The sequence below is a fragment of the Apteryx rowi genome, unplaced genomic scaffold (genome assembly GCF_003343035.1).
Source record: "Apteryx rowi isolate R43461 unplaced genomic scaffold, aptRow1 scaffold_142, whole genome shotgun sequence".
In the NCBI taxonomy this organism is placed as follows: Eukaryota; Metazoa; Chordata; class Aves; order Apterygiformes; family Apterygidae; genus Apteryx; species Apteryx rowi.
Window position 1 is genome coordinate 705,165 of NW_020447664.1, and position 19,372 is coordinate 724,536.

At 37.1% G+C, this 19,372-nt stretch overlaps 1 protein-coding gene across 4 annotated transcripts in view; it reads right to left on the minus strand.

The window, feature by feature from the left end:
* The window catches only part of ACAP2 (ArfGAP with coiled-coil, ankyrin repeat and PH domains 2), a 79,638-nt gene that overhangs the window by 12,857 nt on the left and 47,409 nt on the right, over positions 1 to 19,372 (minus strand). For 2 of the 4 annotated variants that reach the window (XM_026058084.1, XM_026058086.1), the window contains 9 exons: positions 17,199 to 17,311; positions 8,661 to 8,712; positions 7,061 to 7,161; positions 5,735 to 5,840; positions 5,091 to 5,299; positions 4,813 to 4,882; positions 3,395 to 3,489; positions 1,194 to 1,378; positions 266 to 358 (listed from right to left, as the gene is read on the minus strand). In XM_026058084.1, coding sequence (XP_025913869.1) covers positions 266 to 358; positions 1,194 to 1,378; positions 3,395 to 3,489; positions 4,813 to 4,882; positions 5,091 to 5,299; positions 5,735 to 5,840; positions 7,061 to 7,161; positions 8,661 to 8,712; positions 17,199 to 17,311 — 1,024 coding nt within the window. The remainder of the gene's footprint in view (positions 1 to 265; positions 359 to 1,193; positions 1,379 to 3,394; positions 3,490 to 4,812; positions 4,883 to 5,090; positions 5,300 to 5,734; positions 5,841 to 7,060; positions 7,162 to 8,660; positions 8,713 to 17,198; positions 17,312 to 19,372) is intronic. The other 2 variants (XM_026058085.1, XM_026058087.1) reach the window with 2 other exon arrangements.

A 19,372-nucleotide genomic window follows, 5' to 3' on the forward strand; every position in this document is an offset into this window, starting at 1 on the left:
GTACGCTAAAAAATAAAGCTATAGCTCAGTACCATCTGACAGAAAAAAAACACGTATTCTTTGAAGTTATTTAGTTCAGCCATTTATTCAATGTCATTCTTTCCACCAAGCTTGAATGAGAGAAAGTTCACTCAAGCAACTATCACCCTTGGTAAAATGATGTTTCAGCCAGCCAGGACAGATGAGACATAAGTTGTATCACCAAGCTGCAATCTATTTGCTGGCAAAAGTAGTGATTAAACCTTAAGTGCAAAGCCTGACACACCTGGTTCATACAAACTGTTAACTGATATAGTAGAGGCAAGGTGTTCTCTGCTGTCATCAGCACTCTGATGGATCCCACTGTCACTGCTTCTTACTGTTTTGGGGAGAAATGGTAATTACTATGCAGACTATAAGTTATCTACTCTTCACAGATACCATGACAATAAAGCAAGCTCTTATACTTGGTCCTGAATTTATCATCATTTATTTTTCAATGACTAGTAATTACTCAATATTCTTAACGTTATTCATAGAAGATCTGAAATCACACATTCAACCATAACATTTATAACAATAATAAATGTCACAAAGATTATTAAAAAGGTAAGAGATCAGGATAAGTAAAAAAGCTTAAGTTATTTCATGAAAACTCTAAGCAATGCAGTAGCCTGGAGACAATGGATTAGAGGCAGGGAGATGGCCACAACACACAATGGATCACCAGTGCAAGCACTGAACACGCCATAGCTGTAGTACTTACTACTACGTAGTTTTGAAGAAGTATCAAAGTAGGAGAAGAGTGAATCTAGTTCATCAGGACAGAACAGAGACTCTCGCCTCGCCTCGTCGCTACTTACAGCAACCGCTGGGACATGCAAGTTAGCAAAGCACAAAGCAGGCAGTAAGGAAGGGATAGGGCAGGAAAGAACGTTATCGGAAAAAATTAAAAGGATGAAAATACGAGAAAAGAAGGTGGTTAATATGTTTCTGAATGATAAGCATCCCCACTCCAAAAACTCTTCCCACCTAAAATAATGCACATCCCTGGTCAAAAATTGCCATTTTTCCTCCTATACTTCTGAACTAGACTATGACCCATTAAGAGAGGGGTTCTAATTCATCTGCGTGAGGCAGCAAATCAGTAAATACAGAAAGTCACTTTAAAGAGAACATGCTTAATATATCTAACAAGAAAAGTGTCTAAATACCTTTTGGAGATGCAGAACCTTGTTCACCTGCCAAAATGGATTTTTCAGGACCACTGTGCCTTTTCTCCTCTTGACTTTGAGGCAAAATTTTTGTTCCAGATTCAAGCAGAGGTACTGCTGCAAGCTGTTTCTCTACAAACTTTCTTTCCACATATTTTGCTCTGATGTATGCCTCTTTCTCCTGCCTGTCACACACAAAATCCCTGAAGTTAGTAAGCTAGTATTTTATTATATTCACTATTATAAGCACAGCCATTTCACACTAAAGCCAGTAACAAAAACTCTGTAGTTTGGCATTGCACATAAGACACTCTTACAGCACATTTTCAGAAAAATGAAGAGTACATTATCTCACTTCTTGGATTCTTGATCAAGCTTTGCATAAGCCTCAAAAGAAAATTATTTTGTTAAGTTTATATGCAGTATATTCCCTTTCAACTGGAAAACTTTTGAAAGTAATGTGAAAGAAAGTAGCATTAGTTACTGTACATTATTTCTTGGTATTAATCCTTTATACATGAATTCCACATTGTTAACAACCAACTAATAAAGAATATATTTAGATTCTTAGGTAAATATAATTGCAACATTTGGTAAGGGAATATCAGGACCACATAAGAGAACAATAATCAAAGCCCTAGGTAGGCACAGCCATCACTAGCATAATCTATAGTGAAATACTTTTCTCATAACCCAAGAGTATCATTGTAAGACACTTACACGACAGTTGTGATTAACTAATTAAAGGGGCCGTAATAATACTACTACTGAAATTGCTGAAAAGCAGTTGCCCCTGGCAGGAACATCTAGCAAGCCTCCTGCTTCCGCCCCTGCCAGGAGAAGGTTACTGTAAAACAGCAGAGCTCATGTATAATGCAGGATGAAGAAGGGGAGAAAAGAGCACGCTGAGGATCGGGGAACAAAAGTCGAGCTCAAGAACAACTGTAAACAAAAGTCAACGCAGCCACAGACTGCTCCCAGGAGCACCTCACAGACCAGGCAGAGCTGGTTGAGATGGTACAAAGCAGATGGGAAAGTAGAAGTCAGCATGTCCACACTGATGAGACAGAGCAGGATGCTATAGAAAGGAGTATCTTTTCATCGAAAGGAGGGAGCGAGATCTGAAAAAGAACGACTGAATGAGAGAAGCAGAAAGGGGCCAACAGAAGGAACAGAGGTAATATGAACCCAATAGAGGTTAACAGGACAAGACAGAGAGAAAGACTGGGCGTCAGGGGCACAGAGGAGTAAATCAAGGGAGTGTTAAACATAGTGAAGTGGCAGCACCTTTTAAAACTGGAGGCTGAAGGAGGCAACAAGGAAAAAGTAGTATGAATTATAGATAGACTACTATGAAAATTGAAATTCAGATTAAGAGTCATGGTCTGAGACTACCACAATCTAAATCCAAGGATGTGGTAGACTGTGGACCCTGCTACGTGTCAAGAGGGAACCTGGAAAGCAAAAGAGAAGTTCAATGCGGAACACAGTGGTAGTGCCATGTTCTTGGTGCGAGATAACAACACACAGAGAGAGAATTCATGCAGGCTTTGCTCATGGGACCAGGTGTACTTCAGCAAGAGTAAGAGAAAAGGGGAAAGAGACAAGAGGTAATGGCAGCACTGGTAGAAACCAAGTGAAATTTCAGAATCGGAAAGAAAAAAAAAAAAAAAAGGATGGACACTGGAAAACAGCACAGGTGAAAATAGCTAGTGGGAGATGTGATGTAAGTCAAGGGAAGACAGTTACAAACGATACCACCAGCTGGAGAGCACTGGAGAGATGAAGCTGGAGTGAAAAATTTAGACATATGCAAACACGTCAAGGTCAAGCTAAAGTGGACTAGAAAAATATGTGATAAGAAAGGCACATTGTAGAGAAGCAGAYAGGGGAAGGATAAAACTGAAATGGAAAGAGGCAGAGTTAGATCACAGGAACTGCCACAAGAACGGAGTGCTGGCTTATATGAGCAAAGAACTTCTAATCACCAGATGAATGCATTGGTCCATGAGATAATCATACAGTATTTGAAAGGCATGAGATATATAACCCAGAGGGACAGTGGTACAGAACAAGAAAACGATCAGTTATTAAAAAGCGATAAAATTCAGTTGTATTTGTATTAAAATGATGCAAATCACTTAAATTTGTATTTTTAACTTAATGAAAAGATGAACAAATGAAATCAAAGTAAATTCTACCTTTGGCTTCCAGATTGCGGCTTCTTTACTCCCACTTTTTCCAACTTTGCTTCATATATTCTATTTATAACATCATTTCCTAATTCACACATAAGCTATGAAGCAAAAATAAATAAATAAATTCAAACACAATTATAAACAGTTGTTTGTTTATACCTCACTCAGCCTATTTCTACACCTCAATATTTTTCACTGGTAAGAGCTCACTGACAAAATTAAGCATGGGTTTATTGCATGATAATAAAACAAATAGTGAATAAAGGGAACAAATTCTGAATAAGATAGCAAAAAAAAAAAAGTGTTATTGCCTTCTGAAAAAGGATTGTGAATACGACTGCCTGTGACTCAAGAATTTTTTTATGCAATCAGAATGACATTTGCAGACCTCATTAACAAACATACACTTTTCCACTAGGCTTTGCTAAYAGCTGTTCTTATCCCACCTAGCAAGAGACAATTCACTGAATTCTATCCCCATCTCATCAAACAAGAGATTTGTTTGCTAAACCATGACCTGTTACAGCTATAGAAAATGATCAGAAGGAAACACAGTCTGCGCATACTACTTTAAGGAGAATTCAGTCCAAGAAGTCCAATTTACTGCTGGTAATGAACAGAGTTCCTGCTTCTAATATCCAGGTACAATGTTCAGCTCTCCTATTTGCATGAGCTAGACAGGGCAGGCCTTTATTTGCAACATGGGTACATTGATATAAAAGCAATTTAAGCTCAAAGTCACAAGAAATAAACACCCCTACTTGCATCATCTTTTAATTGTTGAAAAGAGAGAAGTAATACAAAATTCCTGGAACACAGCTAGAAACAAATGCTTTGCATAAACTGTGCAATTGCACAAATGCACATGCACGAGTTTCTATTTCTGCATTTCACAATATCACGTGATCTTCATAACCATGTTTCCAACTAGCATTTTTGCAAACAACAGGAACTGCAAAAAAAGAGTTCTAAAAGCCAATAAGCCTACAAAAGCAAGATCCCACTGTAAGACTTGGCATCCAGATTTTCGAGTATGATCATTCTTTACCTTGACATAGTACTTCAAGTTTTTTCAAGCTTACTACATTATTGGTCTGTAAACAGATTTCAGTTTTTAAATATCAAAAATATCAGATGAAACTTACTGCTTCAGGTTCCCAAGCACACTAAGTGTCATAAATTATTCCAGCAACTTCTTATTAAGAAATACAACTGCTGCTTCAATAACCACAGCATGGTTGTATAAGAGTATGAATTCAAAAAAAAAAAAAAAGAAAAATTATAAACATTTTCTACTCACAAGTGCTAAACATACACTAGGTATGAATACAAGGTTTTCTGCATTGAGGTTTCCGATGCCCTGGCTGTAGGCCAACAATATAAATACCAAACAAACTCCTGTTTCAAAGGTATTATCATACCTTTAGAAGTTCAGGTTCCCATGAATCCAGYGTTAAAGATCTTACTTTTGAAAAGTGGACTCCTAGGCTCCTAAACAGCATAAAAAGAAATATTAGTTCATAACTGCATGCTATGCCATACTTCAGACAGCTTTACTATTAGTTTATGCAGGCAGAGCAGTTACCTTAAGTCTGCTTACAAATAGGTGTCTCTTATCTTCCTTCTGCGTACATTTAAAGAGGCAAAACAACACACTAAGGCAACGCATAAATCATACATTTCCAAAGAGTTCACCAACCTGTGTATACCAGAGCACTCTATGCACAGCGTGATTCCTAGGTTGATACTGGCCCAGCGAGGATCTGCCAAACCACAGTCACAGCAGGCAGCGTTACCAGGAATACACTGAACCCGTTGTAGAGCACTTTCTCCCTTTAACAACTTCTCTTTTGTCTCGCTGCCAGATTCTAGGCTTCCAGTAGAAGGGGATGATTTCTTTTCCTGTTTCTAAAAACAAAACAAAAAATAGAGAGAGAGTAAGAGAGAGAGAGAGCGCGCGCAAGACCGACTAAATTAAAGAAGATCCAACAGATACTGACTGTGCACTAGAACCCTACAAAAGAAACTTTTGCACTTAAAGCCTAGGAAAACCATAGAACTGAAAAAGTCTTTAGCTTTTTATTAGAACTGAAGATAACAGTATACACTGATCTTGTGAATTTTAACTGCACTACAGAAAAATCGCATCAAATCATACAGGCCACAGCAACATTAGTAAGATGAAGTGGAAAAAAAAAAAACAGATAAAAACCATAGCCTTTAAGATTTCATTGCTTTTCCAATAGAAGACATGCAATGGATTCTTTTTTCACCCCATCTCATAAAAGGAGTTCTCTGTTTYTTTCTTTTCAGGATCTATTGTTTGTTTGTTTTAAAACTTACCTCAGATTCATCCCCTTTCTCTCTATACGCTGTAGCAATACTGGTCTGAACAGCCTTAATCCATGCCTGCCGCAGCTTTTCTGAGTCGGCCTGAAGCATGCAGCTTCTGTGACAAAGCATACGTGTACTCAGATTCAGAAAGACTGACCAACAAGCTCACATCAGAAAATACAYTGCTCACTAAAATTCAAACTCTTGAGAAAGTTTCTAGCTATCAACTTCTTTATATTATCTGGTAAGCATTATATAATAGTTAAAGCCATCTATTTTGGGATAACAATGCAGCTGACCCTTTATAAGCAACAAATTCCTTGTTTCAAAACTATTTACAAGTAATGTAAAAACATATAGATAGGACCTGGAGTATCCCAGAGAATGGTTTAACTATTTCTTTTATTATCCTGAATTTTTCATTTTTATATCCTTACCTGCAATTTACCTCCGTGATTATCTACATAAGATGTAGATATCAGTCCTTGAAAACACGGTTAATTCACTGATTTCAAAAGAAAATGACTTTGCAGCCTTCCATTAACAGAAAGAACTACGTTGCACACCAACAGTCAAAGGAAGTCATGAAGTATATAACTGTCGCAACACTTATGGGCTGAATAAGCACAGGCAGGCAGGAACAAAATGCATGTTAAAATGAACCACAGATGACAATGCAAATGTTAAGACAGCTATCTATTAAGAGGAAAATAAATAAGTAGGAGCAGGGTGTGTAGCTAACATCCCAACCTAGAAGCAGGCTGACCTTATATCAAAGAGTTAAATATGGCTGATGTCATAAATCATTAATGTGAAATCAATGTCCTGCCCTTGCTCTGGCAGGGCTGCCACGTTTCTCCAAATACAACCAACAGACTGCGCTGACAGAGCTGAAACAAATATTTTTATTTGGTAGTTTCATTTAGTGTGTTCTGAAGTGTAATTTAACGTTCCTGAAACCCTGCCTTGTTCTATGTTTGCATCTCATTGTGCCAATTACAAATTATCTGGAGTAACTGAGAGCTGTTTTCTATATCACTAAGCAGCTTGACAGTGTCAGCTACCACTAAGCTGTAACACCTCAACAGCCACCAACTATTTATACAGAAAGCACAAGAATGCATGTTTATTTCAATGTCAAAAGTAAACTAAATACTAGGAACACTTCTCATAGTATCACTTACTCTTGATCCAAAGTTTCAGAGAACAAAATTGTTCACATATTTTTCCTGTTTTGATCTGTCCCAAGAGATACATTCATCTTCTATTTCAAGACAACTGAATGTAACAATTTTTTTTTTTTTAAATAAGCACAGCTCCCTCACTTCTCCTTACTTTGTTGGTGAAACCACCTCAAAACAAAAACGTCTTTCTATGTCCTCACAGTGTTTAACTGTGCAAAGCCGCAAATCTTCAACTACCACCGTGGGATTATCCTGAAGAAAAAAAAAAAAAAAAAAAAAAGAGAGAGACAAAATGAATAAAACAAGTCACATATAGAAGAAAAAAGAAAAGAAAGTTGCTCATAGTCTCAAACTATTTCTCAGTTAATTTTATTAATTTAAGACAAGTTTTTCTACAAAAATAAGTAAACAGATAAGATGAAATATTAAGTAAGAAGTATCAGATATACTTAGCAAGAAATATTTAGTTATGTTTTATTGTTTAGTTATATTTTATGAAAATCTAAATAGAGCCTTTGGAGAATGCCTTTTTACCTACAATCAAATTGATTAAATAATCAACAGCTTAAATGTAATCAGCAATATTCAAAGGAATTCCAAGATACTGTCTGAAAAGAGATGCAGCCAACTAGCGAATGAATCAGAAAGATCCCAGCTAACCCCGCAACACTGTAAGTGCCACATACAAAAAGCAAGCTGGGATGTGCGGGTTTTGAAAACTTGATTCAAAACATTTATTATGGGCTAACAGCATTTTTAGAAGAATAGTCTTTCTAAAAGTGGCTTCTGTCATATAATATTAAGAAAAAAACGCAACTGGAATTCACAAACACAACCTGCCTGATTCAAATGGGCTAATGCAAACTTAACAGTTTGCTTTCCTTTACAACCAGAAAGACCATAGCCCATGATGTGATAGTGTCAGATAACAATTAATAGACTCTGAACCTGGTCTGTTAATATCGCAAAGAAATGAACTGTCACAAAAYTGTCCTTTTTATCATCCTTCTGTATAGAGTTTTATACTGTTTTTTCCCCAGCACTACAAACAGTTATGGCTATTCAGTGCGAAAGCTGCTTCTAGACCAGCAAAATAAAGGAACTCCTGCCCAAACGTTGATTAAAAAGGTTGGCTTCTACTGTTTGGGGGTAGAGTTGCATTTGCAGCTGTAATAAACAGCAGCTGTGATGGTAAGAACTGTACTCTTCCGCTGGCGAAAATACTGACATCTACCACTGAATTGCCATACGTTTGCAGTATCAGATACATCAGATACATGGATTATCCACAACTGTTTCACAACAAAGATTTTTCATGCATTCATTTCCTGGATAGATAGATGGATTTTTTATTTTTTATTTTTAAAAGCATTTAAATTGGGTGTGGGAATCTGGCAAGTCTTTAAGGAGTTAAAAACAACTATTCAAAGAACAGCACAGAATATTTAGTCTGCCAGCAAGTGTGTACAAGCCTTTTGGGATCAACAGGCTGTAACAACTCTCCATACCTCTTCTCTGCAAGAAGGTAAAAAACAGTAAAAAATAAAGTATGTGCTTGCAGATGACCATGCAGGAATCTCAAAATCTGTAGGTATCGCTCTCATTTTAAAAAAGGAAAAACGAATTTAGAAAATGAAGGGGATTGCTCAAGAGCACACAGGACGTCAGTGCGAGGACTCACTGCTGCCCCTCGCCCAGGGAGGGAACCATCGCCCCCACCAAACTCTCCCAAGCCCATCCTCGATACCCACCTTAAATTTCTTCTGGTACACAAGTTGGTTATTTTGTATGGAGAACCAGCGCCTATTTAAATAAAAAGACATCCAAACAACACATAATTGATTTTACAGTGCTTATTTGACTGCAACGGGCTAACATACAGTCTACAGAGAAACACTGCATAAAGAGTTCACAGGTGTGATGCCGCAGTCAGTTTGGACAAGGATTCCATGAGAATAATGAAACAAGGAAAAAGCAGAGACAAAACAGAAAAGATAAAGCAAGGTTTAAATAATTTGAGTCYTAAACAAATACATTCGTGTTATCGCAACATTAGTTAAGCTATCATACAAAATGTTTTCATTTCAAAGAACATATACTTAAGTATTTTAACAGCAAGCTGAAGTTTTAAGTGATTATTTGATTTACATTTCAAATACTTTGACAAACAAGAATACTTAAACTCCCCACTCACCCCTGAAATATTTTCAGGAGTGGAACTAGAAAACAGTTTACTAAGGCACAACATTACCATCCCATATGAGTATTTAATGTCTCACTGTATTTAACATTTTTTAAAATTTTATATGATGAAATAAAAAAAGATTGTGCAAAAAAAAAGTGTTTTAAGTAGGATCCTAATTTTAGCCTCAAATTCATGGAAAACTACTTCAAAGAGATTAAATTCAGGCATCCTATAAAAATCCAGAAAAAGATAGCACGAAAAAAACTGAACTGTATCCCTCATTATCAAACTTAGTGTCCAAATAGGATGCAATTAATAGTGCTGTAACACTTGAGAACCAAAAAGTTACTCACATTCAGGAAAAATTACGAGTATCTCAGACCTTCAACAACTGTGTTCAACAGGCCATCAAATAAAAAAATAAAATAAAAACACCCCCACACCTAACAAATATAACCAACCCTTTCTAGCTCTCCTGGGGATGCACAAAATAAGAAAAGCTAACTGATCATCTCTTTTTGAATTGGAGAAAGTTAGAGAATGTAAAAAATAATTCAGTACTGCAGTGAAATTCAGAATTATTTGCTTTGTTCGGGCTTATAATATGAGCCTGTGTTTACCGTGCCATATTAAAGCCATTACCTCCAATACCCCACTCGTACAGCGCGTCACTTTTTTCTGCACTGCTAATTGGCTTGAATGCTAACAGCACCCAAAAGATGCTATTGAAACTTATCTTCTAATTCTCCATAAACTGCTGAATACCAATCTATAGCTTGTTACTAGGTTAGTAACAAGAGGGCTCCACATATTCCAACCACCACAAGCCATTCAGGAAAAGAAGCACAAAAAATTGTTAAGAGAAAAAACAACTGTGAAAGATATACAAAAGATACACAAAAAAGTTAGATCCATATCAGAAAATCTAGTGTTTGTTACAAAAGTTAGTACCTAGTAGACAGATGAGATTCTACCTTTTAACAATCATTCTTTTCAAATGTTGTGCGGATATATTTAATTTAAAAAAAGCAACAACAGGATCTCCTGAAATACTGGATTTCCAACATAATAATGGTCATCTCTTTGGGCTAAGATAATTAAATAAGAAGTTAACTACTTTTTCAATTTTTTCACAAGAGTTGTTTTGGTCACTGCTATTTAAAAGGTATCACCTTTACCATCTATAAAAAAAGAAAAAAAAAACACAACCAGATGCAGTAACTAAGCCTCTAATCCAAGCATAAGGGAGGTTATTGCTAATATTTAAATAGATAGTTCAGCTAAAAAGCAGACCAGAAAAGGAAAATAAACCCAGATTTATTCTTTGCTTTTGAACGTACACCAATTAGAAACATGAAAAGCAGTGCCTAAGAGACRAAGGAAAAATGCAGCACTGCCCCAAGATAACATGCAATGGAGCAAATCCCTAATAATAACCATTATGTAGTAGTACGACTAACTTCATTAATGCAATGCTTCATTTGTTGTATATTTATATATTTAGTGAGTCATTAGAGTAAATAAACTCCAGTCTGATAAACTGGATATAAATGAGTATACAAACTGAACAGAATTGTGTCATCTTCAAAGTCTAGTCTAAAAGTATTCCATGACTTTTCTCCCCCAGTAGAGAAGTGAAATCTGTTTAAGAAAAAAATTTTAGCCCAGCCAAAAAAAAATTTTTAAGAAACATTTATTGGGGGGGGGGGGGAGGTAAACTTGTAGTTCGCACTTGTGAACTGGCCTCAATTAAGGTTATGTCGACAGAAAAAAAAAATAATTTACTTCATTATATGCTTTGAAATATAAATGAGAAGGGTTAGCCTTAGGTCCAACGTGTCTGCACCGGAGCAATTTTACTGAGGCCAAAGTAACAACGTTCTCTGGGTCCAAACTTTCCAAATTATCTCTAATTAGCCAAGTCTCATCAATAAACATTATTTATTACTGTACAAAACAGACTGGTACTGCACTGCCAAAGGCAGTGACAACCAGGAACTTTTGAGACATAGTATATATGGACTGAAGGTGTTATAAGGATATACCATATCTACCCTCTTTGAAGAATTAAATCTTTAAGACTATGTGTGCTGTAAGTATTGAGTGTTATCAAAGTTTCTTTAAATGTGTCATTCTGTCACTGAAAAAAGTAGGAGAAAAGCATGGTGAAGGAGGAAGTATACTTAGGGAAGTCTTAAAGTAATTCATGTTGACCCACTGTATTTATGGTAGTACTTAAATGAAGCTGTTTGGGTTTAGAAACTTAACTGTTTTCTTCTAATTTATACCTACACATTTAAAAAAAATAAATGAATCAATTTGTTAAATAGAAAAGGTACAAAAACCAGCGAAGAGCATTTCAAATTTCTGAGAATGAAGACCAACAAGAAAAAAATGACTCGAATTTTATATAAAATTTGAATCATTTTTATTGATTTTCAAAGGGGAATAATTTTGTTTGCCATCAGCATGCAAATAAAACAGAACGATTAAGAGCGCACAACATTTAAAAGTGCCGTTTCTAATTCCAGTGCAGTTGATGAGAAAAATCTCACCAACTTAAATTAGAAAAAGGCAAAACACTGAGTTATTTTTAGCTATATAGGAATTAAGGTGATCATAAACTTAGTTTCTGCACTCAAACTTCTGAGCATGTGATCAGCCTTTCTAATTCTTTTAAAGGTGTTGAGCAGCAGGTGCACTGTCACCCCAGGCAGAATCCTTCTGTTATTTTTCTTAGACTGAGCCACTTTACATCCATTGCAAGTATCAAAATTAAATGCAGGGTTAATTAAGAGCTTTTTGCGTGCCAAAGAAACATTGGGAAGGTATAAAAGAAGCTGGTTGGTACCTGATGTGATCTGGCTTTTTCCTGTCATGTGAAAAAATGGGGTAGGATTAAAACATAAGGGAAAGGAGGAAAAGGAATGAAAATGCAAAATGAGCAAAATAAGCAAAGAATTAGCATGATCTGAAAATACAGTAGAATTAAAGGAAAATGTTTAATGTATCCAACCTAAAAAAAATTACTCAGAACATACTAGTATTTGCTAAAGGTTTTTCTTCCCACACACATTTATTCACACACCTTTATCCATAACACAGATTTATTTATTTATTTTTAAATATGGGACAAAACAGTTTTCCACCTACTGCTCCRCACTAATAAATGCAACTGATTTCAGTTCCTGACCCTTGTACTATAAGGCATATACATCATTTACTAAAAGATAAACACATTCAAACAGTAGGTCTCCAAACCTGTTGCTGTGAGACTCTCCATTATAAATATATCATTTTGTTTCCACTAAACTATCATCTGAAACACCCAAATACATTATAAACAACCCATTTAGCCACACTATAAAGAGATTCCAAAATCTTCAGCTCTTACAGATAGCCACGAACAGAAGCCAAAAAAGCAGCAGCGTCACACTGTAAATAGTTCCCACTGTAGCCTGCTCACAAACTATTTGTTTCTTAATCCAGTGTCTTACAGAGCTATCCCAGAACTAGGGAGCTTGATGCAAAAGCCCCAAATTAACTTAACAGTCTTCAGATAACCGTACCCAAGCTGCCAGCTACCCCAGGCAGAAACTACATCTTACTAGGAAGAAGTAAGCTTGGATTAAAATAAAACAAATTTTCCCCCATTGGAACAGATTTGTCACTCTTCAAATTTTTTTGCAGCAACTGGACTTTCCCCAGGATAATCCACTCTTGTGTCCATGCATTCTTATACCAAGACATGCACACGGAAGCATCACAGAACAATCTCTATTTTGTTAGCTAGAATCACACTGATGTGTCTCAAACCCCGTCAAAATTCCTAGTATCATTTCCTTTCCTCCTATGCTTTTAATGCCAGGAAGTATAAACTAGTCCTTTTAAGTTAAAAAAAAATTGCAGTTAATTGCCTTAAAGAGTATTTTAAAATATCTGGAGACATCAAAATACCAACCAATACTAACAGAGGGAAAAGAGGAACTACCATATTAAATACAAATTACAACTAGCATTGCAACTGGGAGGTAGCAAGGAAGGTCAGAGCTGTTGCCTGAGGTTCAGAACATCAGGAAATTCCAGTGTTCCTTTCCAGGCAAATTCTCCTGGCTTTGTTTCAGTGTGGTTGTGGGTGGTTGATTCCACCACCTGCCACCCCAGATGGGCATGAAGTAAGAAAAAGCAGTCTACCTACCTGAGAAGAACTTTGAAAATATCTTGTCCTTCTTGGGGTCTCTGGTTTCAGCCCTAAATATCCTCAAATAACAWGTTCTCTAAATGTTTCCTGCCTCAGGATTTCATTTTATATTTTTATGCACAAAACAGTTTAAAGCAATGATACTTTTGTACCCTAGTGACTGGAAATACCCTCCAGCCCTTAATACACGGTGAACTTTAAGAATTCTCTGTGTAGGTGAAACTACACCACTATGTCAATAAAGCATCCCATCATCAGTCTTCGGCAATGAAAACAGGCAATGACACTGYGGTATCTAACATGTAGCGATCTGAGTTACAAATGTATTTGGAAATAAAAATAAGTTAAAAATACTTCTCYATTTCATTAAAAAACAAAGAAAGCAGGGCTAGATTCAGAAACTAATTAAAAGCTGTCTTCATTAAGAACAACTTTGAATGTTTATTTTATGTAGGATATTTCAGTAGAGTTTCACAACAATTAGTAATGGTTTGTAAACACATTAAGGACAAAGCTAACATATGATTGATTCGATTTCTAAACACTGATGGCTTATATCTATCATGCCCAGTGTTACTCACTGCGTAATTCTGAAACATCCAACTAGCCTATCACTAACAACGAGATAAATTATAGAGAATCTAAGATAAAGAGGCTAAAGAGTTAGGTTTATTGTATACTCATGATAGAAGAAAAAATGAAAACATAAGCAAATATAAAGCATATCTTAAAATTAGGGACCCCTGATTCATTAGTGTTATCTTGGCTCTCTTAAATTACTTATTTTTTGTCTTTGTTTTGATAGCGTATGTTCAAATCTATAAACTTATCCCCAAAGAATGTCATTGTATATCCTAATTATGACTTCCCTACATTTATTCTGTGTCAGTCTTAAATGTTCAACAGACTGAAATCAGTTTTAATCCAGTCCTACTCTATCATTTCAAGGAAAGATGTGTGTTGTATTAATAGGTACGAAGCCAAGTGGAGGGATAATATTTCTCAGCTACCTTCCAACACTGAAACCTGCTGTCCTGCTTTCTTCTGTTCCCTTCCCACAGGGCAAGGCCTTTATGACAACCAGAAGACAACCCAGAGAGGGAGTCTCAGGTTTGTCTTCAGACATCAAGAGGCTGCAGTCAACCCTACACAAGACCTTGCAAAAAGGACTCTTCCAGCCTGCTGAGGATTCAGCTAAGGACGACCTCCTACCCTGCTACTGTGGAGTTTTCTCAAAGTGTGCTTACACTAGCATCTGAATCCAGACTGGGATGTGCTGTTGAAGCACAACTCCCAGTTTTCTCCAGTTACCACTTTTTGGTTCCCACGGGGTTGTCTTGGAGAACTCTGAATTCTATTTGGATAAAACTAACTTAGATATTATTACAATTGCAAGTGCATATTCAGTCTGCAGGACCAGACTAGAGATAGTCCAAAGTAAAACCCCTCAGAATCACATGCAAATGTGGACACTGGGATTGCAGCACCAAACGTGTGTTCTACAAATATACTCTCACAGTTCCACACTGCTTGCCAGTATTGACACAGGCTTATTGTGACCAGCAGCCCTTGTATCAGTCTGTAGAGATTTAAGTGAGGCAATCCCTATTTGCTATAACTTGCGATGTCCCAAGATGCAAGACATCAGGGCCCTCTACCAGGTTCAGAGAACCACAGAATAATTCAGGGTGGAAAGAATCCCAGAAGGTCTCTAGTCCACCCTCCTTCTCAAAGCAGGGTCACTTGCAAAATCAGACCAGGTTGAAAACCTGCCTCCAAGGATGGAGGCTGTGCAACTACTCTCGGAAGCTTCTTCCAATGCTTGACTGTCCTCAAGGTGAAAAGATTTTTCTTATTACCAGTTGGATCCTCCCATTTCAATTTATGTCCACTGTCTCTTGTCCCATGCACTGCTGTAAAGAACCTGGCTCCATCTTACTGATAACCACCTCACAGGTGTTGGACAGCTGCTATTAGGTTCCCCAAAGCCTTTTCTCCTCCAGGCTACCCAACCCCAATTCCTCTGCCTCTCCTCAAAGGGTGAGTACTCCAGCCCTGACTGTCTTGATGGAGCTCTGCTAAACCTGCTTCAGTTTGTCCCTGTGCTTCTTGTACTGGGGGGACGCAAAGCTGGGCATGGTGTCTTAGACCAACAGTCTAAACAGTCTAACAAGGGCAGAGTAAAGGGGGATATATTCACTTCCCTCGACTTAACGACTGGGGGTCCTGTTAACGTAATCCACAAAGCTGCTGGCCGCTTTGCTGCCGGCCCTCACTGCTGGGTGTTGCCCAGCTTGCTGCCTCCGAGGCCCACAGGTCCCCTTCAGCAGAGCTGCTCCTCAGCCCACTAGCCAGACCCTGGCTTTATTCAGAGTGGAACGAAGCCAAGCCCTTCTAAAAGGTTTGTTGTTTCAGATTAACATGTTTTGAATTAGCAGAAGTAGGAAACGTTAGGTCTTAAATCTGTTATCCACTTTTGTGGTCCAGACTGCAGAAGGCTGTATCTACTTCAAAATATATTTTACAGGAGAAATAGTAGTAGTAATAGTAATAATAATATTCTTCAAGCTCAAGACAAGAAACAATTAGCTACGGCAGGACTAGTTATAAGAGGCCCTACTACAATATCTTCCAAATACGCAGAAAATGTTAAGTAATGTTTAACTTCTTAAATACTTGAACAAAAATGTTCTACCAACCCCAACAGTCTCATGTGTCAGTAAAATGACCTCTCTACAGCAACAACAGATGCATCTATTAGTATTACTGATAGAGCGTATCAGCAACACCAACAGTTCAGGCTGACCAGAAACTGTCCACTTGATTAACAAAGAGACTTTCATTAAAAATATATATATWTTTTTTGCTCAGTTTAACATTTCCGTAATAAAACACCTTGCCAACAACCCAGCATACGTGAAAGAAATCCAACTAATGCTACTTAATGCTTATAAATGCTTCTGCATTAATAAAAGGTTCACTAGTAAACCACTGAAAAACAAATGAAATACACATTTCCAACAACATATCCAAATGTACATTCTGGCCTTTGAAACACAACAATACTTTAATAAAAGCACTTCTGCAAATAGGGGAGTATGAGATGGTAAGAGCAGCCCTATATCAAAACAAATTTACTTCAGAATTCAAGAACTGCATCCATCTATAGAGTAAGCGCTCCAGCATATATAATGTTTCCTTAAAGAAATGTAAGGAAACTTGACTATTGGAAAGTCAAAAGAAATCCTGTTCAATGAGGAAAAATGTTTAAACAATCATAAAAGATACCTTGTTAAAGAGACAAGACTCACAGTGTATTTTAAATTCCTAGCAGGACTACCAGAACTACTAAGAGAAATTCATTGCACAGCACAGGAACTGTAAAGATTAACAATTACATGTCTATTTTTCAGGAAGAATAATAGTACTTGAGTCCTTCACTGTGTTTTCCTGCTTCCACTGGCTATAAAACTTTCATTTAATTTTAAGTCTCCTAACACTTATTTTCCCACTGCTTGCATTTACGATTGTAYACAATATGCAATACAAAAATTGTTCTGTGTCAGCCTCAAAGCAAGGCAAGAATGCAATTACAGAGTCAGATTGTGGCCACAAAGTAAGCCTTCCATACACAGGACTTCTTTAGACTTTAAGACACATTCTTAGAAAAAGGCTTGCAAACAACTAGGAACAGAACAAAATAACAGAAAATAAGGAGAAATGGCTTTCAAGTAAGTGTCATCTCTAGTGTAATTAACAGAGCAATCTAAATTTTTTGTCAAAACTCAACATCTTGGGCAAATCTGTGGAATCAGTGGGTTACATGGGTTGCAAGCCAGACCAGAATTTRGCTTAACAAATAGTATCATTACAAACTACTAAAGAGAGGTTCTGAAGAATTACCTGTTCCAAGTCTTGAAGGCATTGCTGGCTCGCTTAAATAGATAACCTTCCATAACAATACCATTGGCTGCATCTACATTGTATTCTAATTTAGTATCATCACTGGAGTAATCCTAATGCAAAGAAACAAAACAAGAAAGATACATTGTAGTCTCAAATGAAGCTTCAAATATTAGCAGCATTAGTGTCAAAAAGGGTAAACATTTAGGAATAATGTTTTGCTTGCAACATTGCAATTAATCTCTGCTTCTGCCACTTTATAAAATACTATTTTTAGAAGATCAAGATGCTGAAGACTATTTTTACTTTATAAGATCCGGAACAGTAAGACTGCATTATTTAATTATTTTACCAAACATCTTTTCAAAGACTGCAGGGGAGGAGGAGGGAAGACAGAAAAAGTCTCTGGATCAGAAAAGCTGCATTCCAGAACTAGGAAAGATACAAGAAAGAAATAAATCAAGAAATTGGATGTCATATAATGAGGAAGGAAATGCAAAACTGCTATAATTTCATAAAGAGTTTCCAGGTGTCTACACCCCAAAGAGGGGTACAGTATTATCTAAAATCTAGAGAACAAATTTAAGATACCTTCTAGGAGAAACTGCAAACAGTAGAAAAATGTGTCATTATTGAATGAGCACATAGCATATTAACATATAAAAAAGGTTGACCATTATTAAAAATTATGCCATCTGCTTTATAGTTAACTCCCATGTTAAAAATATGAAACCCTTTTCCTTGCATCTTTCCTGAGCTTTGAACATGAGTGGGATTTCTCTAACACAGTGAGATTTTTCAAAGAGGTCTAAGTCATCTGGTCATCTCATTCCTGTTAGGACAGARCATAAGTGGACATTCAAATGCATTAATCTTTCATAATCTAAGTCACATGTTAAAAGAAGTTATTAAATACATGCATGGGAGAAGGAACAGGGATCAGCGCTGACCAAAGACGCACAGTATGAGACTATYGAGTCCACTAGAGCATTTTTACATCCCAGAAATATATAAAAAAAGCCTTTGACTCCAAGGTCTCATATATTCCAACAAAAAAGGAGAGTGAGGCAGGGGAGAGGGGGGTGAAGTTACAGGAGTCAAAGCTGCACAGAAGCAGCGGCAGCCCGTGGCTGAAGACTGTACGGAGCCAGTGGGGCTGCCGCCTTCAGCTCGGTCGCCAGACAAGTGAGCTGCGTCAGAGTTTAGGGGACAGGCAGCAGCAAAGATGATGCTATCAATGAGCAATCAAGATGCTGACAAAGATGATGAGAACTTAGGAGTAATTTTCTTCTTTGTAATCTTGGACAAGAATATGAAGTTAGGAGTAGGACAAGAGAATATGGATGGGGTGGTTATTTTGGTTTTTAAGTCTAATAACAGCTCTTTTCTAGTACACCACTGCATTTTTTAGAAAGGTTAACTGCTTCATGTTCCTGGAGAAGGTAGAGTAGACTAAGTAGTGATGCATGTGGTGATTATCTGCTTTTGTATCCTGTCTGAAACAGCATGAACCTCTTTCTTGGGCAAAAGCTAGGGGGTTCAGGTATTCAATGATTCAATGAGTAGGAGGCTAACAGCTACTGAGATGCATGAAAAAGTGCACATGAAGTGACATAATTTAGTATCAAGCCATGTCCAGAGAACAAAATAATATACATGCAACTAGCTCAGATTTCAGTTGATTAGCAACACATGGAGACTTCTTCCTCCCCTTAACAAGGGCAGACGAGACTCATCACTGGAAATAAAGTTTCATGGGGGATGGGGGGAGAGGCACCTAAATTTCAAAAACTAAGAGACAGGACATTGTATAAGACTGTCACTCTTGCATACCACCAGAAGATACTTCTCACAAAGAAAAAAAACACAACCAAAAAAACTGCACCCCACACCAAACAAACCCCAAAACACAAACAAAATAAGACCTGACATTTGCAGTTAACAAAAAGTACCTCTGTAAATCTCTGGTTTTCACTATGCTCCTTTTCTGTATTGGGGTGGGGAGGGGGGGGAGGCTATAGAAAAGACTAAATCAGTTTCAAAAAAGTACCAATCCTATGTAATATTCCAGCCTGCACACAATTTTTTTGGTATACAACTTATTTACTCTTATATATGCAAATTGTTAAGCTACAAAGGATGAGGCACCTTTAAATCCAGCATAGTTATATCCA